This window comes from Ovis canadensis, chromosome 6 (assembly GCF_042477335.2).
Source record: "Ovis canadensis isolate MfBH-ARS-UI-01 breed Bighorn chromosome 6, ARS-UI_OviCan_v2, whole genome shotgun sequence".
In the NCBI taxonomy this organism is placed as follows: Eukaryota; Metazoa; Chordata; class Mammalia; order Artiodactyla; family Bovidae; genus Ovis; species Ovis canadensis.
The window spans coordinates 35868530-35887309 of record NC_091250.1 but is presented as its reverse complement, the minus strand read 5'-3'; the positions used below and the strand labels follow the sequence as shown (position 1 = coordinate 35887309).

At 41.6% G+C, this 18780-nt stretch overlaps 1 protein-coding gene across 1 annotated transcript in view; it reads right to left on the bottom strand.

Annotated features, from left to right (window-relative positions):
* Positions 1-801: 801 nt before the first annotated feature.
* PPA2 (inorganic pyrophosphatase 2) overlaps positions 802-18780 on the bottom strand; it is a 117632-nt gene continuing 99653 nt past the window's right edge. The window contains exon 11 of the mRNA XM_069593573.1: positions 802-834. Within this exon, the coding sequence (XP_069449674.1) occupies positions 817-834 (18 nt within the window). The 3' untranslated portion in view covers positions 802-816. The remainder of the gene's footprint in view (positions 835-18780) is intronic.

The window sequence follows — 18780 nt, the reverse complement described above, 5'->3', positions numbered from 1 at the left end:
CACTCTCAGTAAGACTAAGACTAAGTAACTCAGCCATAATCAATAACCTTGCCATTAAAGATCAGACCATTTTAAACCATAACCAACCTAGATATAATGCAGTCAACCCATTTTCCCAACAATTCTAAATTAAATATGTACATATTCAACACGTGTGCTAGGGAAACTTTTAAAGAAGGAAATAGCTATGCTGAGCCTCAAAATAGGTTTTAACCTAGAGGTTTCATTACAGGTAATCTGTTGAGAGGGCTTCCCTGGGGGCTCAGTGGTGAAGAACCTGCTGCCAATGCAGGAGACTCAGGTTCAATCCCTGGGTCGGGAACATCCCCTGGAGAAGGAATGGCAACCCACTCCAGTATTCTTGCCTGGGAAATCCCATGGACAGAGGGGCCTGGCGGGCCACAGTCCACGGGGTCACAAAAGAGTCAGACGTGTCCATGGGGTCACAAAAGAGTCAGACGTGACTTGGAGACAAAACAACAACAATAATCTGTCGAGCATGACAGACAGCTTTAAAGTTACCCACTCGTGGTAACTTGAAAAACTTGAATTTTAATTAGAAACCTTAGTTAAAATGAAAAACTAAGGTGAACGGACTTTCCTCCTCTCTTATTCGTCTCGACCGCCCTGGCGTTTGGCGTTTTTGTCCACCTGCCCCTCCAGCCCTGCCCTGGCTCCGGGCACCCACAACTACGTTAGCTTTGCTCTTGCCGCTGCGCCTTTACCGCTCTCTTCGTGGTTTCTTCCTGTTTCTTCAGGGGGTTCATTCACTCCAAATGCCTGCGATTATCATCTGCATGTGGCTTCTTAGGAGTATCATCTGCACGTGGCTTTCTGCAAGTAACAGAACCCGAAACTGAGTCCGTATAAAAGTGTAAAAGATACTGAAGGATCCCAGGCAAGAATGAAGCTGTGCCTTAGGAAGCCCTGAGAATAGGGACTCAAAAGATGTGACCTTTTCTTCTTTTGCCTATTTTGTTTCCTTTTTGTGTCCATTTCATTTTCCTTTGTGCAGACTGAATTTACATCTCTTTCAGCACAGAGACCACAGAGACAAGGCTCCAGCGTCTGGGTCTCAATTCCAAGTCTCTAAGAAAGGATCTGGATTGGCTCAGCTTAGCCTTGGGTCTTGAATGAACCAATTTTGACTGTGGGTCCAATCAAGGGAAAGAGTAAGCTGCTCACCTAGGATTGACCAACTATGACTAAGTGGTCATTAGAACACAGTAGCTCTGGTCACCTCCAGACTTAACCTTTTACCTGGGAACAGAAAAATGAGTTCAATATTGTCACATGCTGCCACCTCAAATTCAACAAACTTACCCCTGACAGAGCTTCCCTGATGGCTCAGTTGGTAAAGAATCTGCCTGCAATGCAGGAGACCGCGGTTTAATTCCTGGGTCATGAAGATCCGCTGAAAATGGGATAGGCTAATCCCAGGGATGCGGAGCCTGGTAGGCTGCTGTCTATGGGGTCGCACAGAGTCAGACACGACTGAAGTGACTTAGCAGCAGCAGCAGCACCCACTCCAGTATTCTTGAGCTTCCCTTGCGGCTCAGCTGGTAAAGAATCCACCTGCAACGTGGGAGACCTGGGTTTGATCCCTGGGTTGGGAAGACCCCCTGGAGAAGAGAACAGCTGCCCACTGCAGTATCCTGGCCTGGAGAATTCCACGCCTGAGAAACCCAAACCATCGGCACTTGCAGGGTTATGTTCCTCGACAGTTGCAGGTTAAAATCTTTACGGTTCTCCAAAGTTGGTATTTTTTAGGCAGTTAAGTATATTAGTGTATTTTCCCTTTAAATCATGCATTCCTTTGTATCTCCTATGTTTTTCATAGGACTCCAATATAAACTAAAAATTGAAAAAGTCAAATACTAGAACTGAAAAAATTAATAAATAAATTTCAAAATGTAAAAACATAACATATTAGTTCATAAGATTAATGAGAATAGTAGGGGAAAGCCTCTTTATGATCTGAAATTAACTAATTAATCCCAAGTGAAATGCAAAGCAGGTTGCCAGATGGTCTATTAATTATCAATTGTAATAAAGTAATTACATCTTCTTATGATGCTGTCACAACTTCGGTGTTAATGACCATACTCTCGGTGACAGTAAAAAGCCAAAGTGACACCCCAAAATGCATCTGATGATAACCTTATTTCTTTGTATGTGAAGTTGTTGTACTCCTATTTTCACAAATTACAGAAAGAGAATTGTTTTTGTGAACTATCTTCTTGGGAACATAATTTTTAGACTGATCCTGTCATCACAGATTTATGTCCTATGTAAAGCATTTGCCATATTTCAGTTTGTGAAGAAAATAAACAAAGACTCATTGTTTCACCCGTTTTTCAAGAGGCATCACCTTAACCATACTCACAGGTGCATAGTTAAGCGTAATCATGTTTGCCAGTTAGATCACCCCTCCTAGGGGAGAAACAAAGGTAGAAAGCCAAATGCCATCCGAGTATAAAATGTACCTCCTTTTCCAAAGAAATAAGCACTAATCTAACTCAAAATTACATTATAAAGTGGATAACTTTTCATGTACATGTACCTATCAGCAAATAATCCTTTCTCACAGTCCTCCCAAAGTGTCCAACCATGAGGTCAACTCTCAACACTCATCATACATCATGTTCCTTGTAATCAGTTCCAAAAAGCTTTCATGGGACAGACAGTTGCTTCGAGAGAGTGAATCTGTGCCACAGAGGATCTGGCCAACATCAAGTCCAGCTCTCACGCCACCTGTTTTCTTTGGAATTCCATCTCTGTTTTAAATCTTTCATTCAATGCACTTTGGAAAAAAGCACTAAGCAGCGGCAACCCTAATTTGTTGCACTTTTTGTTTCATACCATGGGAAACCATCTATGCAAACAGATGCGAGCCAAAAGATGTATTTTTAACAGCATGGTTGGTTTGTGTTCCTCCCACTTATTCAACATAGTAACACATCATTAAAAACTTAAGAGGGATCCACACTTTCACTGTCTAATGGGAGCATTAAGGGGAGAACAGCCACAGATTTTCATTCATCTTTCTCCTGTTCCCAGCACAGGATGTTGGGAGTCACAGGAGAAAAACACATCAAAGATGAACAAAAAGCATATTGTCAGATGCGCATACAAAAATTAGACATAATTTTGCCCCCCACCCATGCAAAGTTGCTATAAGTCAATCAGAAGTACTATTTTTCAATTTAAAATGTTAAGCCACGTTACAAGAAATATTATCAGACTGGGCAGTGGAAAAAAAAATCAAACTATGGTTTGAGAGCCTACCCCAAAGTTCAATTACAAAAAAGAAATCTCCATATAAAGAATACTGTTTTGTATTATAAGCATAAACATTTTAAAGAGCTATTAATTGGGAAAAAATTGACACTAAAGAAGTGCAAATTGATGTATATTGCCGATTACAAATTGCACTTGCCATCGACCCCTATAAGGATTAAATCGTGAGCCGCTGCAGCTGCTGACCTTCAACACCCCATGAAAGGAGTTCAGGATGGAGGTCAAGAATGAGGCGTTTGGAAACAAGGCCATTTGCCACAACATGGATGGACCTAGAGTGTCATACTGAGTGAAGCAAGGCAGACAAAGAAGGAGAAATATCATATGCCATCCCTTATATGTGGAATCTAAAAAGAAATGATACAAATGAATGTACGTACAAAACAGAGACTCACAGACTTAGAAAACAAACTCATGTTTGCTGGAGTGAAGGGATAGTTCAGGACTTTGGGAAGGTCATGTACACACTGCTATATTTAAAATGGATGACCAACAAGGACCTATTGTACAGCACATGGAACTCTGCTCAATGTTCTGTGCCAGCCTGGATGGGAGAGGGGTTTGGGGGAGAATGGAAACATGTATATATATGGCTGAGTTCCTTCACTGTTCACCTGAAACTATCACATTGTTAAATGACTATACCCCAATACAAAATGATTTTGGTATTAAAAATAATAATAAAAATAAAATTTTTTAAAAAAAGAATGAGAACTTCTGTGCTCTGGGGGAAAAAAATGACAGAATAGGTCTTCAGATAGTTATTTTCAGGAGATGATTTCTTTTTTCTTTTAGCTTTCAACTCAAACAGCAATCAGCTTTTATTTTTCATATTTTTTGAACTTTTTATTTTGTGTTGCTGTATAGCCAATTAACAATGTTGGGATAGTTTCAGGTGAATAGCGAAGGGACTCAGCCAGACACATACACGTATCCATTCTCTCCCCAACCCCCCTCCCATCCAGGCTGGCACATAACACTGAGCAGAGTTCCGTGTGCTGTACAATAGGTCTCTGTTGGTTATCCGTTTTAAATCTAGCAGTAGGTACATGTTCACCCCAAACTTCCTAATTCCCCCTTCTCACCCTGCCTCCTCCCCCAACTCCGGCAACCATAAGTTCATTTACAAGTTCTAACTGTAAGTTCTAACTCTGTTGAGTCCAGGAGATTTCTTGAGCTGAACCCATGTATCCCCTCATACCAGAAAAACACTGAAAGCATCAGTTGTGACATTTGCTCCTTGTGGTTACCAGCAAGGATCTACTGTGTGCCTGACTGCACGTACCCTCCTTCACTAAGATCATATATAATGCTGACCTTGCCCGTTCCTCTCTGGAGGAGTTTCTCAGAGCTATTTGAGATGCTGTCTCCTGGGATACAGTCCTCATTTTGCCTCCAGTAAAACTTTACTCACAACTCTCGCATTGTGCTTTTCTTTTTCAGTTGACAATATTTCCATTTCCATAGTCACACATTATTTTTCAGTGCATACCACAGGAAAAGGTCAAAGATTACGTTTCAACTCTAAAGTCTGCAAAGTACACAGAAAAGCATGACAAAAACCAGAAGCGAAACCACAATAGGCGTGGCTTCAGAAGATCTAGGTTCAGGCCTGTCTTCCACTCTCCATGGCTGGGTGGCTTTAGCAAGTAACCTCTCTGGGTCCACCTTGTCTCAACTCACAGGCAAGACTTTTTTCAGTTCAAAATATTCTATATTCCAAATCCTTCATCAGATTTATAAAAGCAACCTAGTCTATACCTATTGTGCTTTTGGCACATTTCTGAATTACAGAAAATCTGTTCATAAGCAGTTAGGTATATTCTACAGATAATATTAACACTACTGTAAATTGCATTTATAAGACTTGTTTTGAGGGGAAGAAGAATTAAGGCTGGGATGGATGTTGGGAAAAATCAAATTATGGTTTGAAAGCCTACCAAGAACTTCTGAAGTATTCATGAATAAATTGAATTTTAAATTGTTTTCAAAAATGAAAGAAAAGGAGAAATCAGAGGAGGGAAATCTGATATTATGGGAAGAGTAGGAACAGCTAACTTTTCTGTGAGAAAATATTCCCTGAAATACAGTAGTTTAGAGTTAAGTGGAGTTTTATGTTTGTTTTATTTTTTTTAATAAGAAGTTATCCACTGAAATATTTATATTAGATTCACTGAACTATTTATATTAGATCCACATTCCTTTTTCTCATTTCTCACTGCATATTAATCTTATTTGTTTTACCACTCTTTTGAGATTATTCAGGTTTTCCATCACGGTGCTTCTTACGGTATTCTTACAGTATTCCTAATCTGAAAATAAAAATATATTACGTCTGCTTTTAAGCTCGGAAAGTCAAGTTTCCAATATGAAAATTATTATCAATAAGTAAACCAAAACTCATGTAAGAAGCCACTCTGGGACAAGAATTTTGGCCTTTGAGCCCTGAGCCTATTTTTATTTTGATGTATTCCATGTTTATTTTTGCCTCATACTCCACTAAAAAAAAAAAAAAGCAGTAAACATGTGATGATCAGCCTTTGTATTTTCACAATTAAGGTACTGTTTTTATGTTAAGTTGAACTTTTTTCCCTGGGGCATTAGAGAAATCTCATGTAAGAACTCTCAAGATGCTTTAAATACTAATAATAGATAAGATCCTGCCCAGAAAATCTTACTTTCTCAATATCATTTAGATTCACTTGGGAACATGAAGATGAATAATGCTAATTATTGTTTCAGAAAGCACAAAATATTCTAGGCTGTGGTAAAAAGTATATGGAATGCATAAAAAGTGAATTTTTTTTTTAAACACTGAGAAATGTTTACTGTTTTCACTTGAGGGCTCTATAGCAAGCAAACAAAAAACTCCCAATAAAATAGAAAGATTTTTGAGAAAAATATCACTGATGAAAAAATTTTAGGAAGCAAGAATTATTCTGCTTGAAGAAAAAAAAAATTTAATACTTAAGTTTATGCCTTAAGATTTATGAGGAGTTTTCTGAATACAGTTGATCAGGTTCATACACATTAAAAATAAAGTTAAATTAAAAGCACTAGTATGTAGAGGGGGCGAGCAGGAGGGATTAAACTGGGAGACTGGGATTGACATATATACGTTACTATATATAAAATAGATAATTAATAAGGACCTACTGTATACCACAAGCAACTTGACTTAAGACTCTGTAATGGTCTATGTGGGAAAATCTAAAAACAAGTGGATATATGCATAGTGGATTCATTACATTGTACCAAAGAAACTAACACAACATTGTAAATCAACTATATTCCAATATAAAGTAACAACAACAAAAGCACTGGTATGTAGGCTGCTGCTGCTGCTGCTGCTGCTAAGTCACTGCAGTCATGTCCGACTCTGTGCGACCCCATAGACGGCAGCCCACCAGGCTCCCCCGTCCCTGGGATTCTCCAGGCAAGAACACTGGAGTGGGTTGCCATTTCCTTCTCCAATGCAGGAAAGTGAAAAGTGAAAGTGAAGTCACTCAGTCATGTCCGACTCGTAGGAACCCCATGGACTGCAGCCTACCAGGCTCCTCTGCCCATGGGGTTTTCCAGGCAAGAGTACTGGAGTGGGTTGCCATTTCCTTCTCCACGTATGTAGGCTAGATATGTTAAATCTCCTCTTTCAGAGATACCTAAAAGGAACAGATTCTTATATTTCAAAAATCTGGCTTTGGAATAGAGCAGAGAGACACCCTCAAAATGCTTTCTATGCAATAATAGGACACTAAGTTCAGATGATTTCCACGAACCTCTAAACTTCAGTTAATGTAATAAGCAAAAGAGAAAAAAAAGAGAGAGAGAGAGAGAAAGAGTATCTGTCTTCCTCACAGGATGCTTATCAGTTTAATACAACCGACATGAATTGTTAATGTATGAAAAAAAGTGCTAAAATTGTCACGACACAGTCTCCACTCTTGGTGAGTATAATCCAGCAATAGATGCAGTACGCACGACTCTAATATTAATGTAAGCCAGACTGACTGAAATCCTGTAATGGAGGAATAAATCAATAGTGCTATACTCTTCTTCCTGAGGAGAAAATGATCGGTCGCAACGGCAAGGGTAGGAAAGGTTTCACAGGAAAAGCAACATCTGAGCTAAACTTGGAGGATAAGAAAGAGCTCAGAAGAAAAGAGATACAGGGGAAAGGGCATCAGTCTTGGAGTTAACATCCGGGTTCTGCTCCACATTTGCCCGCACCATTCACCCGCCTAGAGGCATTTCCGGCACAGGAAGGGCCCTGAACACGGGGCTTTGTCCGCCTTACTGTTGGCTTAGACAGGGAAGAACAGCAAAGCCTACTTACAGTTTTATGTGGGCTGAGTTGCTTTTGCCTACTTGTGCATAGCAATGAGACCAACCCAGGAGATTCTGGCCTGAATCCTGGTCTTCATGTTCTACTCCCCAAGTGGGGAGAACCCATGCTTTAGGATAGTAATCCCGAATCTTGCCAACTGCCACATTCTTTTAGTTGAGGGCCACAGATAGATACCTGCCATCCAATTTTAGCTGCTTTAATTGGATAAACTCATTGTTTGTCATTCTTCCCACATATCTTTTAAAACTGTACTGGTTGTACTGTTCTATCCGTTTTTCATTTAAGGTATTAACTTTAAAAAATTTAACTTTTCATTTTTACTCTCCATTCCTCCCCTCATTTTTTACTTTTAACAGAGAACAAAAAGCAGCAATAAGGGAGCATAATAAGGATGGTCCTACAGCTAGTCCTGCCTCAATCCAGGAAAATTAGTACAGCTAACCCATGCATTCCACATTAGCTCAGCATAAATATTTTCAGGGCTCAGGTTTAGATTTCTGAATGGGAGCAAACCTATTTATACACGAATCCAGCCTTCAGGATCCAAATTTTGCATCTGAAAATATGGATATTATACAAATTGTTAAAAACATTAAGATCCAGTAAATAAACAGGCAAAGTAAAAAAAGAGAACATTCACAAAAGACACTATAGTAAAAATGTAGGGAAAAAATAATTAACTACTACATATATACACACATATATATATATGTATATATATGACTATGCCAAAGGCTTTGACTGTGTGGATCACAATAAACTGTGGAAAATTCTGAAAGAGATGGGAATACCAGACCATCTGACCTGCCTCTTGAGAAACCTATATGCAGGTCAGGAAGCAACAGTTAGAACTAGACATGGAACAACAGACTGGTTCCAAATAGGAAAAGGAGTACGTCAAGACTGTATATTGTCACCCTGCTTATTTAACTTCTTTGCAGAGTACATCATGAGAAACACTGGACTGGAAGAAGCACATGCTAGAATCAAGATTGCCGGGAGAAATATCAATAACCTCAGATATGCAGATGATACCACCCTTATGGTAGAAAGTGAAGAGGAACTAAAAAGCCTCTTGATGAAAGTGAAAGAGGAGAGTGAAAAGGTTGGCTTAAAGCTCAACATTCAGAAAACGAAGATCATGGCATCTGGTCCCATCACTTCACGGTAAATAGATGGGGAAACAGTGAAAACAGTGTCAGACTTTATTTTGGGGGGCTCCAAAATCACTGCAGATGGTGACTGCAGCCATGAAATTAAAAGACGCTTACTCCTTAGAAAGAAAGTTATGACCAACCTAGACAGCATATTCAAAAGCAGAGACATTACTTTGCCAACAAAGGTCCATCTAGTCAAGGCTATGGTTTTTCCAGTGGCCACGTTTGGATGTGAGAGTTGGACTGTGAAGAAAGCTGAGCATTGAAGAATTGCTGCTTTTGAACTGTGGTGTTGGAGAAGACTCTTGAGAGTCCCTTGGACTGCAAGGAGATCAGCCCTGGGTGTGTTTTGGAAAGAATGATGCTAAAGCTGTAACTCTAATACTTTGGTCACCTTGTGTAAAGAATTGACTCATTGGAAAAGACTCTGATGCTGGGAGGGATTGGGGGCAGGAGGAAAAGGGGACGACAGAGGGTGAGATGGCTGGATGGCATCACTGACTCGATGGATGTGAGATTGAGTGAACTCCGGGAGTTGGTGATGGACAGGGAGGCCTGGCGCGCTGCGATTCATGGGGTTGCAAAGAGCTGGATACGACTGAGCTACTGAACTGAACTGAAAGACATCTCAAGTGAACTATTTCACTTGGGCTAATCACTTAAACTCATCTGTAAAACAGGTATGCTCTGGGTTTTGCCCATATCACAAGGTGGCTGGAGGTGGAAAGCACTTATTCTATGATGCCATCTAATAGAATTTATACCAAGAAAATTAGCTCAAAGAAGGAAAAGCTGCCAACTGACTGGACTACTGTAGAAATCTCATAAGGGGTCTTCCTGTTTCCATCCTTGTGCAACGTGAAGCCCCGACCCTCTCCACCACCCAGCACAATCTATTTTCAACTTAGCAGTGGCAGCGGCCCAGTCCTCCGCTCAGGACTCTCCCGTGGGTCCTCATTCATAACCAGAGGCCAAGTCTTATGCTGGCCGACAAGGTCATGCAAGGTCCTCCCTGCCGCCTCTTCTGTTACTCTGCTCTGTCTCCCCTCCAGCCACACAGCCTGCTTGCTGTCCCTCCCAGTTGGCCACACTGCTACCTTAGGGCCTTTGTTTAGCGTTTCCTTTGCCTCAGTTCTGTTCCCCCTGAGACTCACAATGGCCGGTTTTGCTTCTCAACCTTTTCCCTGGCTGTCCTCTTCCTAAGATGCCTGTCTTTGACCTCCTCAGTTCAGAACTCTAATTCACATTACTAGCCCTGAATAAAAGCTGGATTTCTGATTCTCCCTTCCGTCATTCTCTTCTATATAGTATAGAATTACTTACAATGTTTATGCTCTTTCTTCCCCGCACAAAATACAAGGTCCACAAGGGCAGGGATTTTTGTCAGTTTTGCACTGATATATCCTAAAAACTTGGACTAGTACATGGCCCTTACACATAGACAGTCAATAAATAACTGTTGAATGAGTGAAGTTTAAAATAGCAAAAAGGAGGAAGCATGTCTGAAAACAGAGAGTTGGCTAATCAAAATCACAGTGATGGGATACACTCTGGACTGATGCCATTAAACCCCTGAATCTTTCTGCATTGATTGGACCCATTCAAACCAGGTACTTTAAAAAGAGGAAAGAGCCCTTTCTGTGTCGGGGATTCTGAACAGAGAAGAGGAAGCACTGGAGGCTTCCCTCGCAGGGTATGAGGACACCTGCAGAGTCTCGGCGCTCGGGAAGAGGACTGCCAGCTGCGCTGTTGGACCTGACAAGAGAGCTCAATAAATATTGTTTGACTGAAGGGAAAAACCGCTTATGCCTTCTGTCGTGGCTGCACTGGGCTCCTGGCTCCTTCTAAGGTGGGGAATAATCTGAGAAGTGGAGTTTGTCTCCAACAAATAGGGCAAATGTCAGCTCGGCCACAGAAACCCTGCCCCCTGACTGACAAGGGCTCGCGTCTTTCGCGGAGCTCTCCCGCCTCCAGCTGCCTCCGCAGTCTTCCCTCCTCCCATCAGAGCAGAGCCACCTCTTTGCCGACTCCTCCAGGCTGTAGCATCAGAAGCAGCCGCTTCATTTTCTCTGCGTTTTAGGAAGCCAGAAGCCAGGTGTGGGGCTGTGGACCGATTATTATGGACTCTAGTAACTTTGGTAACTTATAAATCAGAACTGATTCTCATCAGGTATACAGTTTTCTGATTTGAAATGGACAATATTTTCATATATTTAATACTAAACTTCATATAACTTTTATTCCCTTTGATTTTTTTCCTAACAGGAGGTTGTGATAATATTATACATGAGTCCACTATGAAGGCAGACAGCCTAGTTTTCTTTCTGCTCTATTTTAGGGTAAAGATAACCTCAAACAGAACATGAAGAAATTCCCAGTATGATCTATCCCTGTATCATCTAAACCAATGAGCTTAAAATTTTAGAAGACTGATGGGGGTGGGGTAAAACAAGGTTATGGCCTCACCCCCAGAAATTCTGATTTAACAGATTTTAGGAAAAGTCAGAAATCTGTACTTTAAGAAGTATTCTAAGTGATTCCAGAGCAAATGTTTCACAGACCCCAGGGGCAAACACCAATACACACCTTGGACAGAATATAGTAAAGAGGCTGAAAAGAACACACGTGACCCAAGAACTTAAAGATGTGATCCACTGTATCACAAGACGGCAACAATAAGTAATAAAAATAAATCAGCAGTCACAAAAGACATCTTTACCTATGACAAGGCAGTGATTTATTCCCAGAAGCAAGTCATCAAATGCTGCTATTGGTGAGCAAACAAACTGCTAAAAATGCACGTAGTCCTTGATGGAGTTGGATTTTATGAAATTCAGTGTGTTTCTTGTGTAGAATAATGGAGCAATACTAAATGTGTCATATATAAAATGATTCAGTCTGTAAGTGAAAAAAAGCTCATAAAAAATTTCAGGTATTTGCAATAATAGGTAGTTTGAGAAAAATAAATCTTGGATAGTTCATCCGTTGATTTTTTTCATATCCATGGAACTGGCTGTGGATGTTACCTAAAATCCCATCCATGGGTCAGTTTTGGTTTCCTAATTTGTTTTAGGCACTTTTAAAAATGAATCATTCTTTTTCCACCCCTCCATATCCCCGCAAAAGTTTTCCTTTGTAAGTATATAGTGTAAAATCTATTCAGGTTAAAGTTAGTTCCTTGAGAATGGGCTGGGAAAAGCCAGATATGTCTGGAAGACACTCTGAAACAACATGAAATACATGTTCACTGAAATGTAATTGCCACCGTAATAACAATGACTATGTGGCAATGTAGATTCTTATAAGATAAAATTCAAAATGATGTCTTTAAGATTATAACTACGTAAAATCCTATACTATGAGGACAATTGTGATTAACTGTACTGTGGTGAGCAAGACGCATGGACCAGGTGGCATCTAAGGACTACTGACCACTAGGAGAAGGGGAGCTGAACACGAGGGGCAACTCACTCTACAAGGGGCCCACCAGACACGGCTTCTTCTGCAACTCTCAGGAGATTAGTATGGCACATGTTACAAGCCAATAATCCATCCTCTGATAATTTAGCTTATTCTTTGGCACAGACCCTCTTCACAATTGAAAGTCTGTATTTAACTTACAGCTCGCTCTCTGTATATGTGGTTCCTCCATATCTGCAGTTCACACCCATGGATTAAACCAAGTATCAGAGCAGATCATGTAGTACTGTAGTATTTGCTACTTAAAAAGGGTGCATAAGACTGGATCTGCACAATTCAAACTCATGCTGTTCAAGGGACTGTATCAGTGGTTGTTCCCTGTATCTCTCTGTATGTATTATTATTTCCTTAACTTAAATCAAGTTGTTATACAAAATTAAAACCAATAGATCCTCGCTTTACATTCTTTGATGTCCATCAGAGGTTTAGACATTTCCAAAGACATCTCCTTGGAAGAAAAGTTATGACCAACCTAGATAGCATATTCAAAAGCAGAGACATTACTCTGCCAACTGTCTGTCTAGTCAAGGCTATGGCTTTTCCAGTAGTCATTATGGATGTGAGAGTTGGACTGTGAAGTCTGAGCGCCAAAAAATTGATGCTTTTGAACTGTGGTATTGGAGAAGACTCTTGAGAGTCCCTTGGACTGCAAGGAGATCCAACCAGTCCATTTTGAAGGAGATCAGTCCTGGGATTTCTTTGGAAGGAATGATGCTAAAGCTGAAACTGCAGTGCTTTGGCCACCTCATGTGAAGAGTTGATTCATTGGAAAAGACTCTGATGCTGGGAGGGATTGGGGGCAAGAAGAGAAGGGGACGACAGAGGACGAGATGACTGGATGGCATCACGGACTCGATGGACATGAATCTGAGTGAACTCCAGGAGTTGGTGATGGACAGGGAGGCCTGGCGTGCTGCAATTCAAGGGGTTGCAAAGGGTCGGACACGACTGAGCGACTGAACTGAACTGAACTGAAAAGACATCTCAAGTGAACTATTTCACTTGGGCTAATCACTTAAACTCATCTGTAAAACAGGCATGCTCTGGGTTTTGCCCATGTCACAAGGTGGCTGGAGATGGAGAGCAGCATGCACAGCAGGATGGAAAAGCCGCAGCATTCCGAGCCATGCAGCCGTGAATTCTACTTCTGGCTCTGAAACTTACTAGCTGTGCAACCTCGGTCAAGTCATTAAACTTTTCGGAGCCACAATGTGAAGTGGGCAATCTCTACCTTAGAGGGTATATGCACGTACAACATACGACAGATGCTCAAGAAAAGCTAGCTACTATCATGGTGGTGCCATGTAAACCATAAAACGTATTATGTAAATGCAATGTGTTCATCATGATAATAGAAAGAGGAGAAAAATACAAAAACAGAACTGGCAATAGAAGCACAGTACAGGGAGTGTGCAAAGTACAAGCTGTGCTTGGAGAGGAGTAACAGGACATAGCTGAAAGATAGCACTCCTGATTTTTATTCTCAAGAATGTGAAAGGCCACTAAAGGCATTTTGAGAAAAGTCTTAACAAGGCAGTATCTATGCTTTAGGAAAATACTTTCTGGGAATGTGGAAGATGATATGGAGGAAGAAAAGCCAGGGGCAGGGAAACAACGTGGTTAGGAGACAAGAGGGCATGAAATTGGGCTGGAACAAGGGGAATGAGGTCAGGGGCGGCGGCCAAGAGGAGCTACCCCATGTCCGAGGCCAGGGGCGGCGGCCGAGAGGTGCTATCCCACGTCTGAGGTCAGTGGTGGCCGGGAGGAGACACCCCGTCCGAGGTCAGGGGCGGCCGGGAGAAGCCACCTCGCGCCCAAGGCCAGGGGCGGCACTCGAGAGGAGCAACCCAAGGAGCGGTGGCTGCGCAGGCACAGGAGGGCCTAGAGGAGCTATCCCACATTGAAGGTCAGGAAGGGTGCCAGTGAGGAGATACCCCTTGTCCAAGGTAAGGAGAGCGGCTGTGCTTTGCTAGAGCAGCCGTGAAGAGATACCCCACGCCCAAGGAAAGAGAAACCCAAGTAAGATGGTAGGTGTTGCAAGAGGGCATCAAAGGGCAGACACACTGAAAACATACTCACAGAAAACTAGTCAATCTAATCACACTAGGACCACTGCCTTGTCTAACTCAATGAAACCAAGCCATGCCTGTGGGGCAACCCCAAACAGGCGGGTCATGGTGGAGAGGTCTGACAGAATGTGGTCCACTGGAGAAGGGGAATGGCAAACCATTTCAGTATTCTTGCCTTGAGAACCCCATGAACAGTATGAAAAGGCAAAATGATAGGATACTGAAAGAGGAACTCCCCAGGTCAGTAGGTGCCCAATATGCTACTGGAGATCAGTGGAGAAATAACTCCAGAAAGAATGAAGGGATGGGGCCAAAGCAAAAACAATACCCAGCTGTGGATGTGACTGGTGATAGAAGCAAGGTCCGATGCTGTAAAGAGCAATATTGCATAGGAACCTGGAATGTCAGGTCCATGAATCAAGGCAAATTGGAAGTGGTCAAACAAGAGATGGTAAGAGTGAATGTCGACATTCTAGGAATCAGCGAACTAAAATGGACTGGAATAGGTAAATTTAACTCAGATGACCATTATATCTGCTACTGTGGGCAGGAATCCCTCAGAAGAAATGGAGTAGCCATCACGGTCAACAAAAGAGTCCGAAATGCAGTACCTGGATGCAATTTCAAAAATGACAGAATGATCTCCGTTCATCTCCAAGGCAAACCATTCAATATCACAGTTATCCAAGTCTATGCCCCAACCAGTAACACTGAAGAAGCTGAAGTTGAATGGTTTTATGAAGATCTACAAGACCTTTTAGAACTAAAACCCAAAAAAGATGTCCTTTTCATTACAGGGGACTGGAATGCAAAAGTAGGAAGTCAAGAAACACCTGGAGTAACTGGCAAATTTGGCCTTGGAATGTGGAATGAAGCAGGGCAAAGACTAATAGAGTTTTGTCAAGAAAATGCACTGGTCATAGCAAACACCCTCTTCCAACAACACAAGAGAAGACTCTACACATGGACATCACCAGATCGTCAACACTGAAATCAGATTGATTGTATTCTTTGTAGCCAAAGATGGAGAAGCTCTATACAGTCAACAAAAACAAGACTGGGAGCTGACTGTGGCTCAGATCATGAACTCCTTATTGCCAAATTCAGACTTCAGTTGAAGAAAGTAGGGAAAACCACTAGACCATTCAGGTATGACCTAAATCAAATCCCTTATGATTATACAGTGGAAGTAAGAAATAGATTTAACGGCCTAGATCTCATACATAGAGTGCCTGATGAACTATGGATGGAGGTTCGTGACATTGCACAGGACACAGGGATCAAGACCATCCCCATGGAAAAGAAATGCAAAAAAGCAAAATGGCTGTCTGGGGAGGCCTTACAAATAGCTGTGAAAAGAAGAGAGGCGAAAAGCAAAGGAGAAAAGGAAAGATATAAGCATCTGAATGAAGAGTTCCAGAGAAAGGCAAGAAGAGATAAGAAAGCCTTCTTCAGCGATCAGTGCAAAGAAATACAGGAAAAGAACAGAATGGGAAAGACTAGAGATCTCCTCAAGAAAATTAGAGATACCAAGGGAACATTTCATGCAAAGATGGGCTCGATAAAGGACAGAAATGGTATGGACCTAACAGGAGCAGAAGATATTAAGAAGAGGTGGCAAGAATACACAGAAGAACTGTACAAAAAAGATCTTCACGACCCAGATAATCAAGATGGTATGATCACTCATCTAGAGCCAGACATCCTGGAATGTGAAGTCAAGTGGGCCTTGGAAAGCATTGCAATGAACAAAGCTAGTGGAGGTGATGGAATTCCAGTTGAGCTGTTTCAAATCCTGAAAGATGATGCTGTGAAAGTGCTGCACTCAATATGCCAGCAAATTTGGAAAACTCAGCAGTGGCCACAGGACTGGAAAAGGTCAGTTTTCATTCCAATTCCAAATAAAGGCAAAGCCAAAGAATGCTCAAACTACTGCACAATTGCACTCATCTCACACACTAATAAACTAATGCTCAAAATTCTCCAAGCCAGGCTTCAGCAATATGTGAGCCGTGAACTTCCAGATGTTCAAGCTGGTTTTAGAAAAGGCAGAGGAACCAGAGATCAAATTGCCAACATCTGCTGGATCATCCAAAAAGCAAGAGAGTTCCAGAAAAACATCTATTTCTGCTTTATTGACTATGCCAAAGCCTTTGACTGTGTGGATCACAATAAACTGTGGAAAATTCTGAGAGAGATGGGAATACCAGACCACCTAACCTGCCTCTTGAGAAATCTGTATGCAGGTCAGGAAGCAGCAGTTAGAACTGGACATGGAACAACAGACTAGTTCCAAATAGGAAAAGGAGTGCATCAAGGCTGTATATTGTCACCCTGCTTATTTAACTTCTATGCAGAGTGCATCATGAGAAACGCTGGACTGGAAGAAACACAAGCTGGAATCAAGATTGCCGGGAGAAATATCAATAACGTCAGATATGCAGATGACACCACCCTTATGGCAGAAAGTGAAGAGGAACTAAAAAGCCTCTTGATGAAAGTGAAAATGGAGAGTGAAAAAGTTGGCTTAAAGCTCAACATTCAGAAAATGAAGATCATGGCATCTGGTCCCATCACTTCATGGGAAATAGATGGGGGAACAATGTCAGACTTTATTTTTTGGGGCTCCAAAATCACTGCAGATGGTGATTGCAGCCATGAAATTAAAAGACGCTTACTCCTTGGAAGAAAAGTTATGACCAACCTAGATCAAATATTCAAAAGCAGAGACATTACTCTGCCAACTAAGGTCTGTCTAGTCAAGGCTATGGTTTTTCCTGTGGTCATGTATGGATGTGAGAGTTGGACTGTGAAGAAGTCTGAGCGCCGAAGAATTGATGCTTTTGAGCTGTGGTATTGGAGAAGACTCTTGAGAGTCCCTTGGACTGCAAGGAGATCCAACCAGTCCATTCTGAAGGAGATCAGCCCTGGGATTTCTTTGGAAGGAATGATGCTAAAGCTGAAACTCCAGTACTTTGGCCAAACATGCAAAGAGTTGACTCATTGGAAAAGACTCTGATGCTGGGAGGGATTGGGGACAGGAGGAGAAGGGGACGACAGAGGACGAGATGGCTGGATGGCATCACTGACTCGATGGACGTGAGTCTGAGTGAACTCTGGGTGTTGGTGATGGACAGGGAGGCCTGGCGTGCTGCGATTCATGGGGTCGCAAAGAATCGGACACGACTGAGCAACTGAACTGAACTGAACTGAAGGGGAATGAGGCAGAGCACTGGGTCAGGAGGTGAAGAGCTAGATGGCTGTTATAACAGTCCAAGTGAAATAAAGGGGTAATGGGTATGTTAAGGGTGTAAAGTAATAAAGAGGATAAAGAAACATTTAGATGGCCTTCTTGAGTAAAGAAAGGAGAAAAGTGAAAATGTGAAGGTGTTAGCTGCTCAGTTGTGTCTGACTCTCTGTGACCCCACGCGCTGTAGCCCATTGGACTTCTCTGTCCATGGAATTCTCCAGGCAAGAATACTGAAGTGGCTTGCCATTTCCTTTTCCAGGGCATCTTCCCAAACCAGGGATCAAACTCAGGTCTCCTGTATTGCAGGCAGATTCTTTAGACTCTTCACCATCTGAGCCACCAGGGAAGCCCAAGAAAAGAGAACGGAGATTCAATATGGTTTCAAGGGCCTGCTTGGGTGACTAGGAGAATGTTAATTCAAGAACAAGGGAGGATGAGTTTAGTTTTGTACAAGAGGAATCAAAGGCATTAAAGAGATGTCCAATAGACCCCAGGAGAAAGACCTGAGTTTCTTATGTAGACTTGTGATTCATCACCGTAGAGATGAGAAGTAAATCTGATAGGACTCAATGAGAATCTGAGTTTAGAAGCTACAAAATAGTTATAGGAAAGAGTCTTAATAAATGTAAACACATTTACACAGGACTAAGAGGACAGAGCTTGGCTAAATACGTCTCTACCAGCAGTGGACTCAAAAAGACATAACACTGTACAAAAATGAGAACCATTGTATCTATAAAAATCTTATTAGTTTACTACACTTATCCTTTTTACTTTAACCCTTAGAAATAAAAGCTAATAAAACCACTGGGTTCCTTCATGCATATAAATTAGGATTGGCCAAAACTCAGTGCTTCTCTGTTTATAATAGCCAGGACATGGAAGCAACATAGATGTCTATCAGCAGATGAATGGATAAGGACATTGTGGTACATATATACACAATGGAATATTACTCAGCTATAAAAAAGAAGGCATTGAGTCAGTCCTAATGAGGTGGATGAAACTACAGCCTATTATGTACAGAGTGAAGTAAATCAGAAAGAAAAACACCAATACAAACTTTAGAAAGACGGTAACGATGACTCTATATGCAAGACAGCAAAAGAGACACAGGTGTAAAGAACAGACGTTTGGACGATGTGGGAGAAGACAAAGGCGGGATGATATAAGAGAACA